Source organism: Crotalus tigris, unplaced genomic scaffold (genome assembly GCF_016545835.1).
Source record: "Crotalus tigris isolate CLP2741 ecotype Arizona unplaced genomic scaffold, ASM1654583v1 scf7180000019583.1695794, whole genome shotgun sequence".
NCBI classification, from domain to species: Eukaryota; Metazoa; Chordata; class Lepidosauria; order Squamata; family Viperidae; genus Crotalus; species Crotalus tigris.
This window is the reverse complement of record NW_024097605.1, coordinates 1,276,569-1,290,609: the sequence shown is the minus strand read 5'-3', so window position 1 is coordinate 1,290,609 and position 14,041 is coordinate 1,276,569. Positions and strand designations below refer to the sequence as shown.

Below are 14,041 nucleotides of genomic sequence, written 5' to 3'. Positions count from 1 at the left end.
TGGGAGATGGCAACTATTTCTCTTCAAGCAGCCTCCTGCTAACTCGCTGAGTTCCCACGTGGCCAGATGCATCCCGGCATGGCTTGTTTCCCTCCCTCCCGTCCTGTCCTTCCTGGTCTTGCATGCTCTCCTTTTCCCGGGCACAACCCACTGCATCACCTCCTCAGCCGTCAGCCAGCCACCCAGCTCAGAGGTGGCTTCTTTGAACTGCTAGTGGTGGGCTGTGGAGCCCGAGAGTGCGCCGGTCAAGGGGCCGGCAGGCTGTGGCTGCTGACGGACACCGTCGGCCCCCATGCACTCGCTGGCCTCTGTGTGCAGGGGCTGATGGTGTCAGGCAGCAACCACCCCGGCCCTTGCCTTGCCCCATGGCAATGGCACCCCCACTCTGCCTCACCTCACCCCGTAGGACAAGCCTCCTGCCTACCACCCCACCTGTCAGAGACCCTCTGGATCTCCCCCAACCCTGCCCACCTCCCAGGCATCCCTCCCCACGAGCAACATTGAGGTGACCACACCCACCTTGGCCACACCCACCCAATCTGCCATGACCACCACAACCATGGCCACCCAGTGGGCCACGCCCACCTGGCACCCGGCAATAAATAAGTGGGTTTTGGGTTGTAATTTGGGCACTCGGTCTCTAAACGTTTTGCCATCACTGATCTAGATCAAATATGCTATATGTCTTTAGACAGGAGTGATTAAAATGTGATCTATGTTAGCAATTAAAATGTAATCTATCTATACTGTTCCTCAGTGAATACATCACTTACTGTAGAATATAACAGTAATTAGCATTAGCTCCTTCCCTTGATCTCATGGGCTTTTTATGTGATTTAATTTGTGCTTTTCTCTTCTGTTCTTTTCACCATGCTATAACAGAAGTCCTATCCTTTTAAAAAAGTGTAATATTCTGACAAAGTATGTCAAGCCAATGGAACAAAAAACAGTTTGAGATAGGCCAGTACAATAAAATTTGGACAATCTAGAGTTCGTATTTTTCAAATATTGTGTCAATCTGCATACTGTCTGTCTACACACACACACACCACACACACACACACACACACACCTGGATACAATTAAACTTTGTACAAAAGAAAGACTAAATAAACAATTAGCATTCTGCTTTAACAAGACATTAGGAAGCTTTCCAGTTAATGAAAATATATGTGGGTTTAATTGTGATGGGGGAAATGAGAAAAAGAAATAGGTAATAATGAAGCAGAAAAGGGATATTTACAAACTGTATTTTACCATTACTGTTCCCTGTGGTTGAAGAGCCAGTGGTTGCCCCACTGCTACAACTTGCTGATGAGATTCACTTGAGGGACTGATCATTTGCACATTTTGACCTTGGATAGAATATGCTGAAAAGCAAAACAATATTTAGATATAAACTTTCATAAATATTATATTTTAATTCAAATATTACCCATATATATATACATATATGTTTATTAAATCTATTACTAAGAGTTATAACAAACTATTAGCAATAGATATTAATAAAATCCTTAAAGAATCAGTTTGCTACTAATAGAGACATTTTAATGTAGCATAATCTAAAATTATGCTGTGCAACTAAAGCAATGAAAGTCTTCATAGGCACATGCAAGTTTGTAATTTCTATGGACCATTCATAACATTCAACCAGTGAAGAAAAGACTGGTGGGCTTTCAAAACTGGCCATATATAACTCGTTATATTAGATTATTATTCACTTCTTACAGTTCCACAGATCCATATGATATTCTGACAAGTACTCGTGTCTAATATATATTAAGAAAAGTATATTCTTTCAAAATGCAGATCATTTTTTTAATTCAAATTATGTAAAAAAAGACTAAATAATATCCTTACATTTACTGGAAAGAGCAGCACTAGTTGTATTCAGTACTGTCAAGGCATAGTGAGGAGGCAAAGAACCTTTGCAAATAGCAGTAATAAAGGCATCTCTTGAAGTTACAAGATTTAATTTTCCACACAATGCAGCCATAGTTAGCTCTGCTTTTAGAATATTTTCTGTGGCAGCTTCATCAGTGCTGAAATAGTACAAAAAATTATTAACATAATCCATACATACTAAAAGTAACTTTGATTAAAAACAAAGCATAAATATCCATATTGTTCCATCAGAAGTAAATATATAGAAGGAAAATGTTTATGTAAGAATTAACTAAGGTATCATAAGACATGGAAGATAACTACTAGAATAATTCTGAAGACACAAAACTAATTTAAAATAGAACCCTTTAATAATATGAGCTTATTAATATCTTTCTAATGTACATGCTTTGAAGATGTACTGTACATTTTGTAGAATCTTTCTGGAAAATCATTTTGCATATTGTGTTACAAAAAATAAAGTACAATAAAGTATTGTGTTACACTAAAGTAACAAAACCCTTTATATTAGCTCCAATCTTGGTACTGTCCAGATAGGAAGATGAATCTTACAGAATTCTCAGAAGTGATAATTCTAGATAGGAAAATCTGAGATTTGATGAAAGTCAGTGCATCTGGAGGTTTCTGTCTTATGCTATAATTTATGTATTTACAGCAATTTGATGATCTCTGGTGGGAGTGGGATGGGTGTAGTGCATCCATACTTGTTCTACTTGACCTTTCGATGGCTTTAGATATCATCCACCATGCTATCCTTCTGGAGCAGCTTCAGGGATTGGGAAAGGTGGGCTTGTGCTATCCTGGTTCACTTCAACACTCTCAGTCAGTGTTGATAGGAGGTGAGAGATCCAGCCCTCACTCACTGCTTTGCAGGGTTCCTCAGGGCTCGGTATACTCTTTCTGCTCCTAGTTAACATTTAGATGAAGCCATTGGGTGAGATCATCCATTACCATGGACTGAGATTTCATCAATATGCTGATGATACTCAGCTGTATGTCTCAGCCTGTGGTGAGTTAAGTGATGCCGTGACCTCCCTCTCGCAGTGCCTGAAGGCTGTTAGGGGCTGGATGGGGAGTAACGGGTTGAAATTGAACCATGGCAAGACCGAGTGGCTCTGGGTTTGGGATTCTTTGGCACAGGGAGAATTGCCATCTTTGGTCTTGGCTGGGGTGGCACTGCCTCAAACAAACCCTGTGCGTAATATGGGGGTACTCCTGAACTTGCGGCTCCTGTTCAAAGAGCAAGTAGCAGATGTGGTCAGGAGGGCCTTTACGCAACTGTGGATAGTGCACCAGTTACACCCTTTCCTGGACCAACAATCCCTACTCACAGTTACTCATGCCTTAGTCACCTCCCGTCTCAACTATTACAAGGTGCTCTACATGGAACTACCCCTGAAGAGCATCTGGAAGCTTCAATTAGCACAAAATGCAGCAGCCTGCATGGTTTTATGCAGATCTCAGGTGCACATGTGGCACCTCTCCTGTGGGAGCTACATTGGTTGCCAATTTGCTTCCAGGTGCAATTCAAGGTGTTAGCTGTCACCTTTAAAGCCCTTCATGGCTTGGGACCAGGTTATCTGAGGGACCATCTCTTGTTGGTCACATCTACCCAACCCACTAAGCGGGGAGGCAAGGAATGTTGCGGGTCCCATCCCCTAAGGAGATGCATCTCGTGGGACCCAGAAGAAGGGCCTTCTCTGTGGTGGCTCCCTCTCTCTGGAACATCATTCCCTCAGAGATTAGACTGGCCTCCACTTTATCACTCTTCCGGAAGGCGCTGAAGACCTGGTTCTGTCAGCGGGCCTGGGGAACCCAGAGCGAGATAGAGACCAGCAAATGGCTAGTTTAATGTGTGCTGTTGCTGGGGGATTATTATATTATTTTATTTTTCCTCATTATTTTATTTTTATAGGGTGTTTTTAATTGATGTAAGCCGCCTTGAGTCACCATGTGCAAGTAGGAGGCGATATAAATTTTCTAAATAAAATAAAATAAAATAAAGAAATAAAACCGTTATATTATCATCTACCTGGTATCAAAAATGATAAATCTCATGTGACCATATTTATGGACACAGTATTTTAATGTTAAATAGATATAACACAAGTTTTCTCTATAATAGAAAAGCTTAGTATCGCTTAATTAATCAGTTAAATTGCAACAATATCCAATTCTTTATCGCTTTTTGGCCACAAATATTTTGGTATAATTTTGTCTCTTTTAGCTCTTCAGAAATAAGTTACTTAGTTGATGTGTAATTTGCTATACAAAGTCTCAGCTTGCCTGTAAAAAAGCATAGTTTTAAAAATTGAAACTATTTAAAAATGATTTAATACCTAGCATCGAGAAGTAAAGACAGTGCAGCAAGAAGACCACACCAGCATGCATTCACCATTTCTTCCCAAACAACTCTGTGATCTTAAAGAAAACAAGTTTACAATACTATTAAATAATGCTTAGCAATTCAATTATAGAAGATACATTTCTTGGTGCATTTTTGTTTTCACTTAATATACAGTGTCCCCACAGTCTTGTGATCATGATTTCCGACATTCTTTCGGCTATCCACAAGAAAAGTCAGTGGGGGAGCTGGCAGGAAGTCGCAAGTCATGGTCATGTAAAGTGCTTGCTTAAAGACCCACATGATCCTTGCTTAATGACGACAGCTGGGATTGTTGGAACTGCCATTACAAAGTTGTACAATCACAGGATGTCATGCTTTACAACTATGTTGTTTAGCAATGACAATTCCAGTTCCAATTGTCATTGTAATACGGGACTATCTGCATTTTATTCATATACTGAAGAGTAAGTAATTTGTTGATGCAAAGATAATCACGTGCAATTCCAAAATAATTTTTCAATTTTCATATTTTCAATTTGCAGTCAAATGCTTTAGGGAAATATACTTCATCTATTGTCAGCTTATGAGGTAATGCAGATAAGAAGTATATCCAGAAATAGTATTCTAACTTTATTATAAGTTGACAGTAACAGAATCCTGCAAATCTGAAAGTACATCTCTCCCTCCTCACATCTATAATCAAAGAAACTAGAGAAGATCCTTGTGAGATGCTTGCCAGGTCCCTGTTTCTTCTGCAGGTTAAGCTGCTTATTACCATTGTCTAGACTGTGCCTCCTGCTCCTGTCTCCCAAGATTAGTCCCACATTCCATTATATCTTTAATTCAAACCTGTAATAAACAATCTAAAATGTTATTAAATATGGCTATCTGAAGTTTGGTAATAGAGAGGGATTTTTTTAGTAAGATAATACATGCCAGATTATAGGGCAAAACTAATGGAATATTTCAACAGAACTCAATAAACAAAATCTAAAGAGCTAATTTTGTATATTTAAAAAATATTGAATAAATCAAGTAAATATATTTAAATCAACAAAGTTTGGTATGAATAGAAAGCGCAACTCATTTAGCTATCAGCTCCTTAATGCCTTCTTCCTGTTATCAACTCAGTTTTGAATATCATTATATACCTGTATCTTTGTCAGTTTGATCAGATGCTGAATGAAAATCCTGGCGGTACAAAGATGATGTTGGTGAGGACTGTGCATCAACTGTTGATACTTGACTGTCTATTTCAATATGTCCCAATTCTTCTTCAATCATGTTAGTTATGCCACGGACAAGATCCAGCAAACAATGAAATGCTACTGACATAGCATAGCCTTCAGGAATTGTTGGTGGCTCAACTTTATCCAACATTTCCAGACTAAGATATGAAGAAAAACCCATCCAAAATCAATCATACAGAACTGCAGATTTATGAATAGATCTATGTCACTGCAAAAGACCAGCATGCAAGTCCATACTCAAAAGAGAACTAAAACATATTAATCTGGGTCAATAAGACAGCTGAAAATAAAACTGGCTAAATTGTTATTTTTCAAGCTGGATGATTTAGGGAAATGGAAATTCTCTAGACCAGCGGTCCCCAACCTTTCTGGCTCTGGACAGGTGGTGGTGGGGTAGAGGGAAGGGGATGGTTTCAAGTGAGTGCATACTGCTTGCGCAAATGCAGCTTTGTGCATTCACCCGCCGCTTGCACGGGTTGATTTCCAACAGGCTACAGCCTGGCACCAGGCTGAGGACCGAGATGGGAACCCCTGCTCTAAGATGATTAAACCAAATAAGATAAGATCAATATTTAATGCTCTGAACATCTGTAATCGAAAGAATTAGCCTCTGAAGCTTTCAAATATTATTCTGATGCAAAAGCTGATGCCATAAAATAGCTTGTGTTATTTATTGCTTTTTTGTTTTTACTTTCATTAGGTAAGTTTGTAGGGCACACAGAATAAAACCCACAATTTCAAATATAATAAAATGAAATAATCTAAAAGTAAATGACAAATTAAAACACAGATAACAATGTAATTAATTAAAATTACAACATGTAATATGATGTTAACTACCCTATCTGTGTGATTTTATGAAGATAGAACAGTGATGGGAAATATTTATCTACTGCCATCACTGTGATGCAACAAATCCTAAAATAATCTCTAGCTCAAAATCAGTTACAGTTCTACATTCCTCTTCAGTTCTATTCTACTTCTTATAGGTTGTCCTTGATTTATGATCATAATTGAGCCTGGAATTAATTACAGTTGTGCCAGTTGTTAAGCATGTCATACATGACAATGTTACAGTTTTGTGGCAATTGTTAAGTTAAGCAAATGGAAAATCATTAAATGATTTCATAATGATTATTTTTTGTTGGAAACCAGAAGTAAATGCCAGCTTCCAGCAAAAAATGTAAATTGCACTCTTGTGGCCATGGGACACTGCAAACGGTTGTAAATGCAGGATAGTTGTTGAGCACCCAAAACATGATCATGTAACTGCAGGGTGTGTGGGTGGGCTGCAAATGTTAGAATTTCAAGTCTGAATCATAAGTACCTTTATAGGAGTCTTTCATAACTTTAAATGGTTGCCAATCATTACGAAAGGACTATCTGTATATTTATCAACCCAAAGTCTATCCAAAACCAGGGAGCTTGTTAGTTTGCCCAAAAGTAAAAGAAGGTGCTCAGTATTAAACCATCAGGATTTTTTTCTATTCTAAATATTGACAGTATTTCAATCAAGCTAAACTTTATATGTGTTTATTTAAAAATTAACTTTATTTCATTCAATTATGTTTTAATTATTTGAACCAAGTCAAATAAGAATATCCATTTATTAATTCAAACATTTGATCTTCTATTCTAAAAATACGATATACTGTATTTAGCATGCAACATTCATTTGCATCAAAAGTTTTTTAAGTTAATTGGACTCTGAAATATACCCAGAAACAGATAGTCTTTGACTTATGACCACAATTGAGCCCAAACTTTCCACTGCCAAGTGAATCAGTTAAGTGAGTTGTGCTTCATTTTATGATTTTACCACAGTAAGAGAATCACTGTAGTTGTTAAGTGAATCATATGGTTGTTAAATGAATTTTGCTTCCCTCTTTGACTTTGCTTGTTGGAAGTCAGCTGGGAAGGTTAGAAATGGTGATCACCTGACTCTGGGACAGTGCAACTGTTATAAATACATGTCAGCTAAGTGCCTGATTTTTTATCATGTGATCAGGGTGATGCTACAACAGTCATGTGAAGAAAGGTCATAAGTCCTTTTTTCAATGCTGTTTTAACTTTGAATGGTTACTAAATGAATGATTGTATTATAAATTGCCATAATTAAAAATTACATTTTAAATTACAAAGAGAACTAGATGTATATAGTAGTTTAAGATCATGGGCTAGGACCAGGGAGATCTATGTTCTAGTCCTCTTAGGGATAGAAGCTAGCTGGCTTGCTTGGGCTAGCAAGTTGCTCTCATTCTAATCAGCAACAAGTGATTTTTATCAAGTAGTCAGTCATATTGTCCATTACAATAATTACTGTTGCTTATTTAGCAAATTTGCATAACTGCCCATCTCACAAGTGACTGTGTGATTTACAAGCAGAAGAACAATTAAAAACCATTAAAACAATTAACATTTATGTCTGATATAAAAAATTAGACATAAATTAAAAAAAATAAAAACATAAAGTAATAATACATAAAAGTACCATAAAAGACCGTGGGAAGACAACCATCATTTAACCATATTCAACCAGTCTGAAAGCTTGCCATAGGATCCCCAGGATTGATGAAGAATCACATTCCAGAAGACTAACAGAGATGGAGTTAACCTCAGCTCAAGGTGAGTGATGTTTGGGGCAAGGGAGGGATTACAGCATTTTTCATTCTTTCATAAAATTTCCAAATAATTCTAATGGTTTTTTTATTAAGACTTTTTAAAAAAATAAATGGGATTATAGCAACATAACTACCAATTTTCTATTACTCTAAATACCATATGTATGTGCTGAGGGAACGGAGGATATTTTACTCTGCAATTTTGAGAAGATGAATTAAACAAGTTTATAAAAACAGAGAAATAAATTATTTCACTTACTAGGTAGCTTTAGCACTACCCTGTGTGGATATATTGAGGATAGGGATCCAAGTACCTCTATATTCAAAAGCAGGTAATACAGTCACACCTCCACCAATACCTAACATTCCAGGATTGGACTGTGCTGAGGTTGTACCACCAGGAACATTGCCTCCTATACAAACAAATAAGAAAAAATGTGATATATTGCTTTATGCAGTAAAACAAAGACTGAGAAAATTTAAATAGCAATGATTCAATCTTTACTTCTTGTAGTCCTGCAATATGTAAATAATTCTGACATGAGCCAGAACTGAATTAGATAATAGGTTTTAACAGTGAAAAGTTTAATTTATAGATATAAGCTCTCAGAGTTTTAAAAATGTAAAGCATATTCTAAAGATCATAGACCAATGATGGCGAACCTTATAGAGACCGAGTGCCCCAAAACCAGCCCTGCCCTGTCCCACCACCCCGCTCCGCCCCCCGTCCTGCCCGCTTCATCCCTGCCTGGCCCACCCGTAGGGCCATTCACCACCTTCATGGCCCGCCAATCGCCCAGGCAGCCCGGCAGTGCCATGGTGGCCATGCCCACTGCCCACACCCTGCAGCATCAACTGTGCACAATGGGGCACGAGGGCGGAGTCTTGTCCCCGCTGCCCAGCGGGGACCACGGGGGAGGTGGGGCTGGGGCAACGGCGCACATGCCCACAGAGAGAGCTCTGAGTGCCACCTGTGGCACGCATGCCATAGGTTCACCACCACTGTCATAGACTTTCCTCTTATCAAATATGAATTTTCTTTGTGCAAAAATGTAAATGAACAATCACATAAGTAAACAAGTTATAGCAAAAGAATTATAAAATAATAATAAAAATAAATACATACTGAAATAGGATTGGTCCTTGAATAAACAATTTAAACAATACATTCCATTTACCTGTTTGGTTTATTATAGCTGAGGCACTCCCTGTGTTTAGTATAAGAAATAGTGATTGAATAAATGATCCCAAAGCATTCACAATGTCACGGAATACTTTGGTAGAATGCTGCTTCATATCATAAGATTGACAAAATGACCTGGTAAAAATATGAGTAAAACCACTATTACTTTTATTTTCAAACATATGCTGAATAAACAATTTGTGACCCTATATTTTAAAATAATTGTCCTTAAGTTTATTAAAATTAGGAAAAGACCTCATGTTTTATATCAGAGCTTTTAAAATCAAGAATTCAAAATTAAAATCAGGGCATTATAATACTTTCTGGCACACCTAGTAAGAACTCTAGAACGTCTCCATGTATATAAGTATTTTATTAAAAATTTCATTTAATTTGATACATAAGTTCAGGAAAAGCCTCTACCTTAACAATTGTGGTTGCACACAAAGTCTGTGTATGGATTCTGCTGCAACAGCTCTTAACCACTGAGGTTTATCTGCATCCAGAAATTTTACAAGTAATGACAGAAAGATTTCACATTCGGTTACCTAAATAAAAAACACTGTATTAAGAGACAAATAATTCTAATTTACACTAATGGGTGCAATAGATTACTGTTGGTTACATGTTATATTTAGCTACAACCTCAGTTTTAATGGGAAGCAGGATTAAGAAATCGCATTTCTAAACAATTAGAAAATAATTGAATATAATTTTTAAGGCCAAAAAGATTTTTTATAATTTATACAAACAATGGTCTACAACAAAACCCTCTGAAATTGACTTCTGAAAAGGCTTGCATAGATTAGTATTGAAAATAATCCAAGGTGACTTCCAGTATATAGAACAGAGGTAGCATAAGTATCACATTTTGGTGCATAAAATATTTAAGATACATCATTTGAACAATAATATTAAAACTGCATTCTTACCAACAAAGTATAGAACTGTTTAATTAATACAGAAACAACTCTCAAAAGGCGCATACAAATAGGAAAATAAGGCTTTTCCAGTGGTGCAGGTGATGATGAAGTACCAGAGCCTTGTCTGAATTTGATATTTGGTGAGAAGAGCTTAATCACCAGCGGACAAACTCTTTCTTTAAGGAGGAAACTAAATTCTTGATGCTGAAAGTAAAAAGAATGTTAACATGCTACATTTTAGTAGAAAAAATAATAGTAATCTTTAGGAATGCTATTTTTATATTAGCATTCTAAAATAGCCACAAATACATGTTCCAATATTTTTCATCTTCAGAAGCATAAGTATACTCAAAACACATGATCTTATCTAACCAACTCTGAGTTGATAAAAATGTTATAGGTAAAAATGGGGAAAAATGCAATCAATGATATTAATTTTATGATTGCTTAATTTTATTTGATCCTAGTAGGTTATCTAAACATGATTAAGATTGCCAACAACTGAATGTTAGCAGATACTTTCTAACTTAATATTTTTTCCAGCCTACTCCTTCTTTCTAAGTCTAAATATAGTTTGTTAAACTTACATGTGAGAAATCCTATCAGCTTCTTTCCACAATTAATAAATAAAAGTCACCTGTAAAAATACTTCTGGGAAATCATTGAGGACTGATTCAAGTAGCTCCAAACCAAATGTTCGAGTCATTTCTGTCATACCTACAAGCCAGTAAGGGGCATCAGCATTAACTAGTTGACAAAGATCCTAAAACAAACAAACAAACAATTATCCTGTATCTTGATTACTGCAATCAGTCTGGAAAAACTATGAAGTTCTACTCCTTTTAAATAGGAAAGAATGACTAAACAAATTTACTTATTAATAAACTTAGTATGATATCTGCTATAATAATTCTGAGCCTGTGGATAATTATATAAAATATTTCATGCTGATTATAAAGCATATAATCTGCCTTTCATCTTATAATTACTTTGTAAATAACAACTAGAAGCAATGGATTAATAATTGGTTGCCAATTCAAATTAAGTCATAAATTAGTTTCCCTCAAACCAGGAAAAATAAAAGAGTAGTTAAATTATATCAATCTAAAGATGTATATAGCGCCAAAATGACTGAGAACTATCCCATTATAAATGCAATAAAATTGCTTTTATTGCATTGTATTTTTTTCTCTCTAATGATATAAACCAGAGGCCCGCAACTTTTTGGACACCAGGGACTGGTTCTATGGAGAAAGATTTTTCCATGGACCGGAGGGGGCATGGTTTTGTGTACTGTCTGCATCCTGCGGATGGGGCTTCGCTTGTTTGTGCGGCCCGGTTGCTGGCATGCTGCAGCCCGGAGCCGGTCCATGGACCAGGGGTTGGGAACCCCTGATATAAACTATTGATTCGGGGTTTTTGCACTTAGAGAAGAATATTTTGTCTGTTCATTAAGGCTTTTTGTTTATATATCCATTTTTAGTATGTTAAATTGCTTTTATAAAACTTTCCAATCTGACAAGTATCTTTAAACATAACACATTTCCTGAGTATAATGAGTTCTGAATATATCCTCAAATTTAAACAAATAACAAGTCTGTTTATCTTAACTAATGTGCAATCCTACAATCTAGGGAAGATGTTTTATGGCTAAAGGGTTAATTTAATTTTCCCATCCAGTACCTTTCTACCAAAGGAGAGGGGAAAAAAGTTCAATTCTCTACAGTTACCTCAATAAATATTATATTGGGATATGAATATTGGACAGAGGAAAACAGAATTTGACAGTGGATGTTCTTGAGTACTCCACGACTTCTCAAGAAAAGTTTATATCAGAAACTGATAGGCATAATAAATATCTTTCCATTGGTAAGAAAATAAAGGAATATAACTGCTCCCAATATTTTCCTGGAATTATAAAATACCTTTTATCAGACCATCAGTACTTTCTGACGACTGCTTGGACTAGTCCTTGCAAGTTTATTGGTAAACTTTAAAAGTGGTATGCCTTATTCCTGAGACAGACTTTTTCACATAAATTAGTTTTCGGGTAAATGATATTGCTTTAGGATGTATTTATTGTATTTATTTATTGTAGTTATATTCCATCACAATCAATTCATCTCCACTATATAATTTAAGTAGAGACTAATTTACATGAACAGGCAACAGTCAAGGGAAAACACAAATTACAAAAAATTGAAGCGTCAATACCTGAAAAAGCATATATGCATCTTTAGCACATGGCTTTAAGGTGCTTACAGATCTTCTGTTACTATTTCCTTGATTTCCTACTGGTTCTTCAATAAAACCTATATTAAATATAGATCCAATTCAGAAAATCTAAAGTGAATAGTTGGATTATCAAAACTAAACAATACTACATTCTTTCTCCCTACATTGATTCAATGACTTAAATGTTTTGCAAGAGGCTCTGTGATCCATATTATCCTTATAGTTGCTTTGTTCTCCTGCTAACTAGGAAAAATTATAGATATCTAGCAAAAAATCAGTAATCAATAAATGAATTCTCCAACTAATCACAAAATGAAGTATATGTATGACAATTGCCAAGCATATATAAATGCATGTGTGTGTGCAGTGTGTGTGTATGTATGTAAAAAAATTAAACTATCTTATTTTTGTAAACTAAGAAAACAGACTGGATGCACTTCTGTCTGATCTAAAGACTACTTGATTGTCCTAGATCAGGGGTATCAAGCTGCCTGCCCGTGGGCCAGTTGCATCTTATAGAGGCTGCGCCCACCCCTGCTCTGGCAATGCAAAAAAAAAAAAAAAAAAACCTCTCAATACATCGCAACACATCACGTGATGCAGTGAGTTTGACACCTGTGTCCTAGATGGTCTTCTCTATTACTACCTCTACTAGAGTTGTAATAAGTTGCTTTCAAAGAAAAGTTTAGCATACGCCTAAGACAAAATTAAATATTTACTATATTACAAGACATACGCACCTTTATAGCATTCATCCTCAGCAACCACTCTTTCAAAAACAACAGTAACTACCTGCCGGACTGTGGCTGCTGCAGTATTATTGGTGATATTATCTTTTGTAAAGTGTAATCGGAAACAAAGAACAATTGCCTAAACAGAAAAAATTAAAACATTCTCATTACTCAACAGAAAAATATTCTCATTACTCAAGAGAAACATCATAATTCTTGCAATTTACAATTTTAATGTTGTAAGGTGCTGAGTCAAATTTGCTTAATAAATAAAATAAAATGTTTTTCTGGAAATGATTCCAGAAACTATTGTTAAGGAAACATGGTATTATGTGTATAAAGATCTTCCTCACCTTTACTAAGGCTTCCTGTTTCTCCCTCCCTTTTAATCCTACCCTGTGGAAGAAAGCGCCTCAATGAAAAACCTCAAAGGACGCCCCTCTCCTCACCCCCATGAAACCTCACAAGTTGAACCAGATTGCCAATACCGTCCAGTGCCTCAGCAGCAAAAGAGGATTGAAGATATATGTGAAGATGGTGACTTCGGTAGTTAAAACAAGAAAAGAAAAAGGCAGCCCCAATGTGCATTGGGAAAGCTGAGGTACACATATGGAAGGTAAGGGGGAGGAAATGTGGGCAGTTTCTGTGTGCTTTCTGCACAGCCAAGTTATTTGCAGATTGAGGGCACACATGCATGCATCCAGTTTTGCTTTTTGTAAAAAAGACCCAAGCTGGCACCAAACACTAGCATTTATTTTACTAGACAATATACAATAGGAAAGGAAAGATGGATGCTAGATTTATGGAAAAAAACTTAGTTTATGAAGAGTAGGCTTTCTATTA

The 14,041-nt window shown here is 36.4% G+C and overlaps 1 protein-coding gene across 6 annotated transcripts in view; it reads right to left on the bottom strand.

Annotated features, from left to right (window-relative positions):
- Positions 1-14,041, bottom strand: part of MON2 (MON2 homolog, regulator of endosome-to-Golgi trafficking) — a 145,557-nt gene that overhangs the window by 86,293 nt on the left and 45,223 nt on the right. For all 6 annotated transcript variants that reach the window (XM_039363744.1, XM_039363740.1, XM_039363742.1 and 3 more), the window contains exons 5-15: positions 13,208-13,337; positions 12,447-12,544; positions 10,870-10,995; positions 10,242-10,436; positions 9,733-9,857; positions 9,305-9,444; positions 8,386-8,539; positions 5,407-5,642; positions 4,248-4,329; positions 1,864-2,045; positions 1,258-1,370 (exon numbers count right to left, since the gene is read on the bottom strand). In XM_039363744.1, the coding sequence (XP_039219678.1) occupies positions 1,258-1,370; positions 1,864-2,045; positions 4,248-4,329; positions 5,407-5,642; positions 8,386-8,539; positions 9,305-9,444; positions 9,733-9,857; positions 10,242-10,436; positions 10,870-10,995; positions 12,447-12,544; positions 13,208-13,337 (1,581 nt within the window). The remainder of the gene's footprint in view (positions 1-1,257; positions 1,371-1,863; positions 2,046-4,247; positions 4,330-5,406; positions 5,643-8,385; positions 8,540-9,304; positions 9,445-9,732; positions 9,858-10,241; positions 10,437-10,869; positions 10,996-12,446; positions 12,545-13,207; positions 13,338-14,041) is intronic.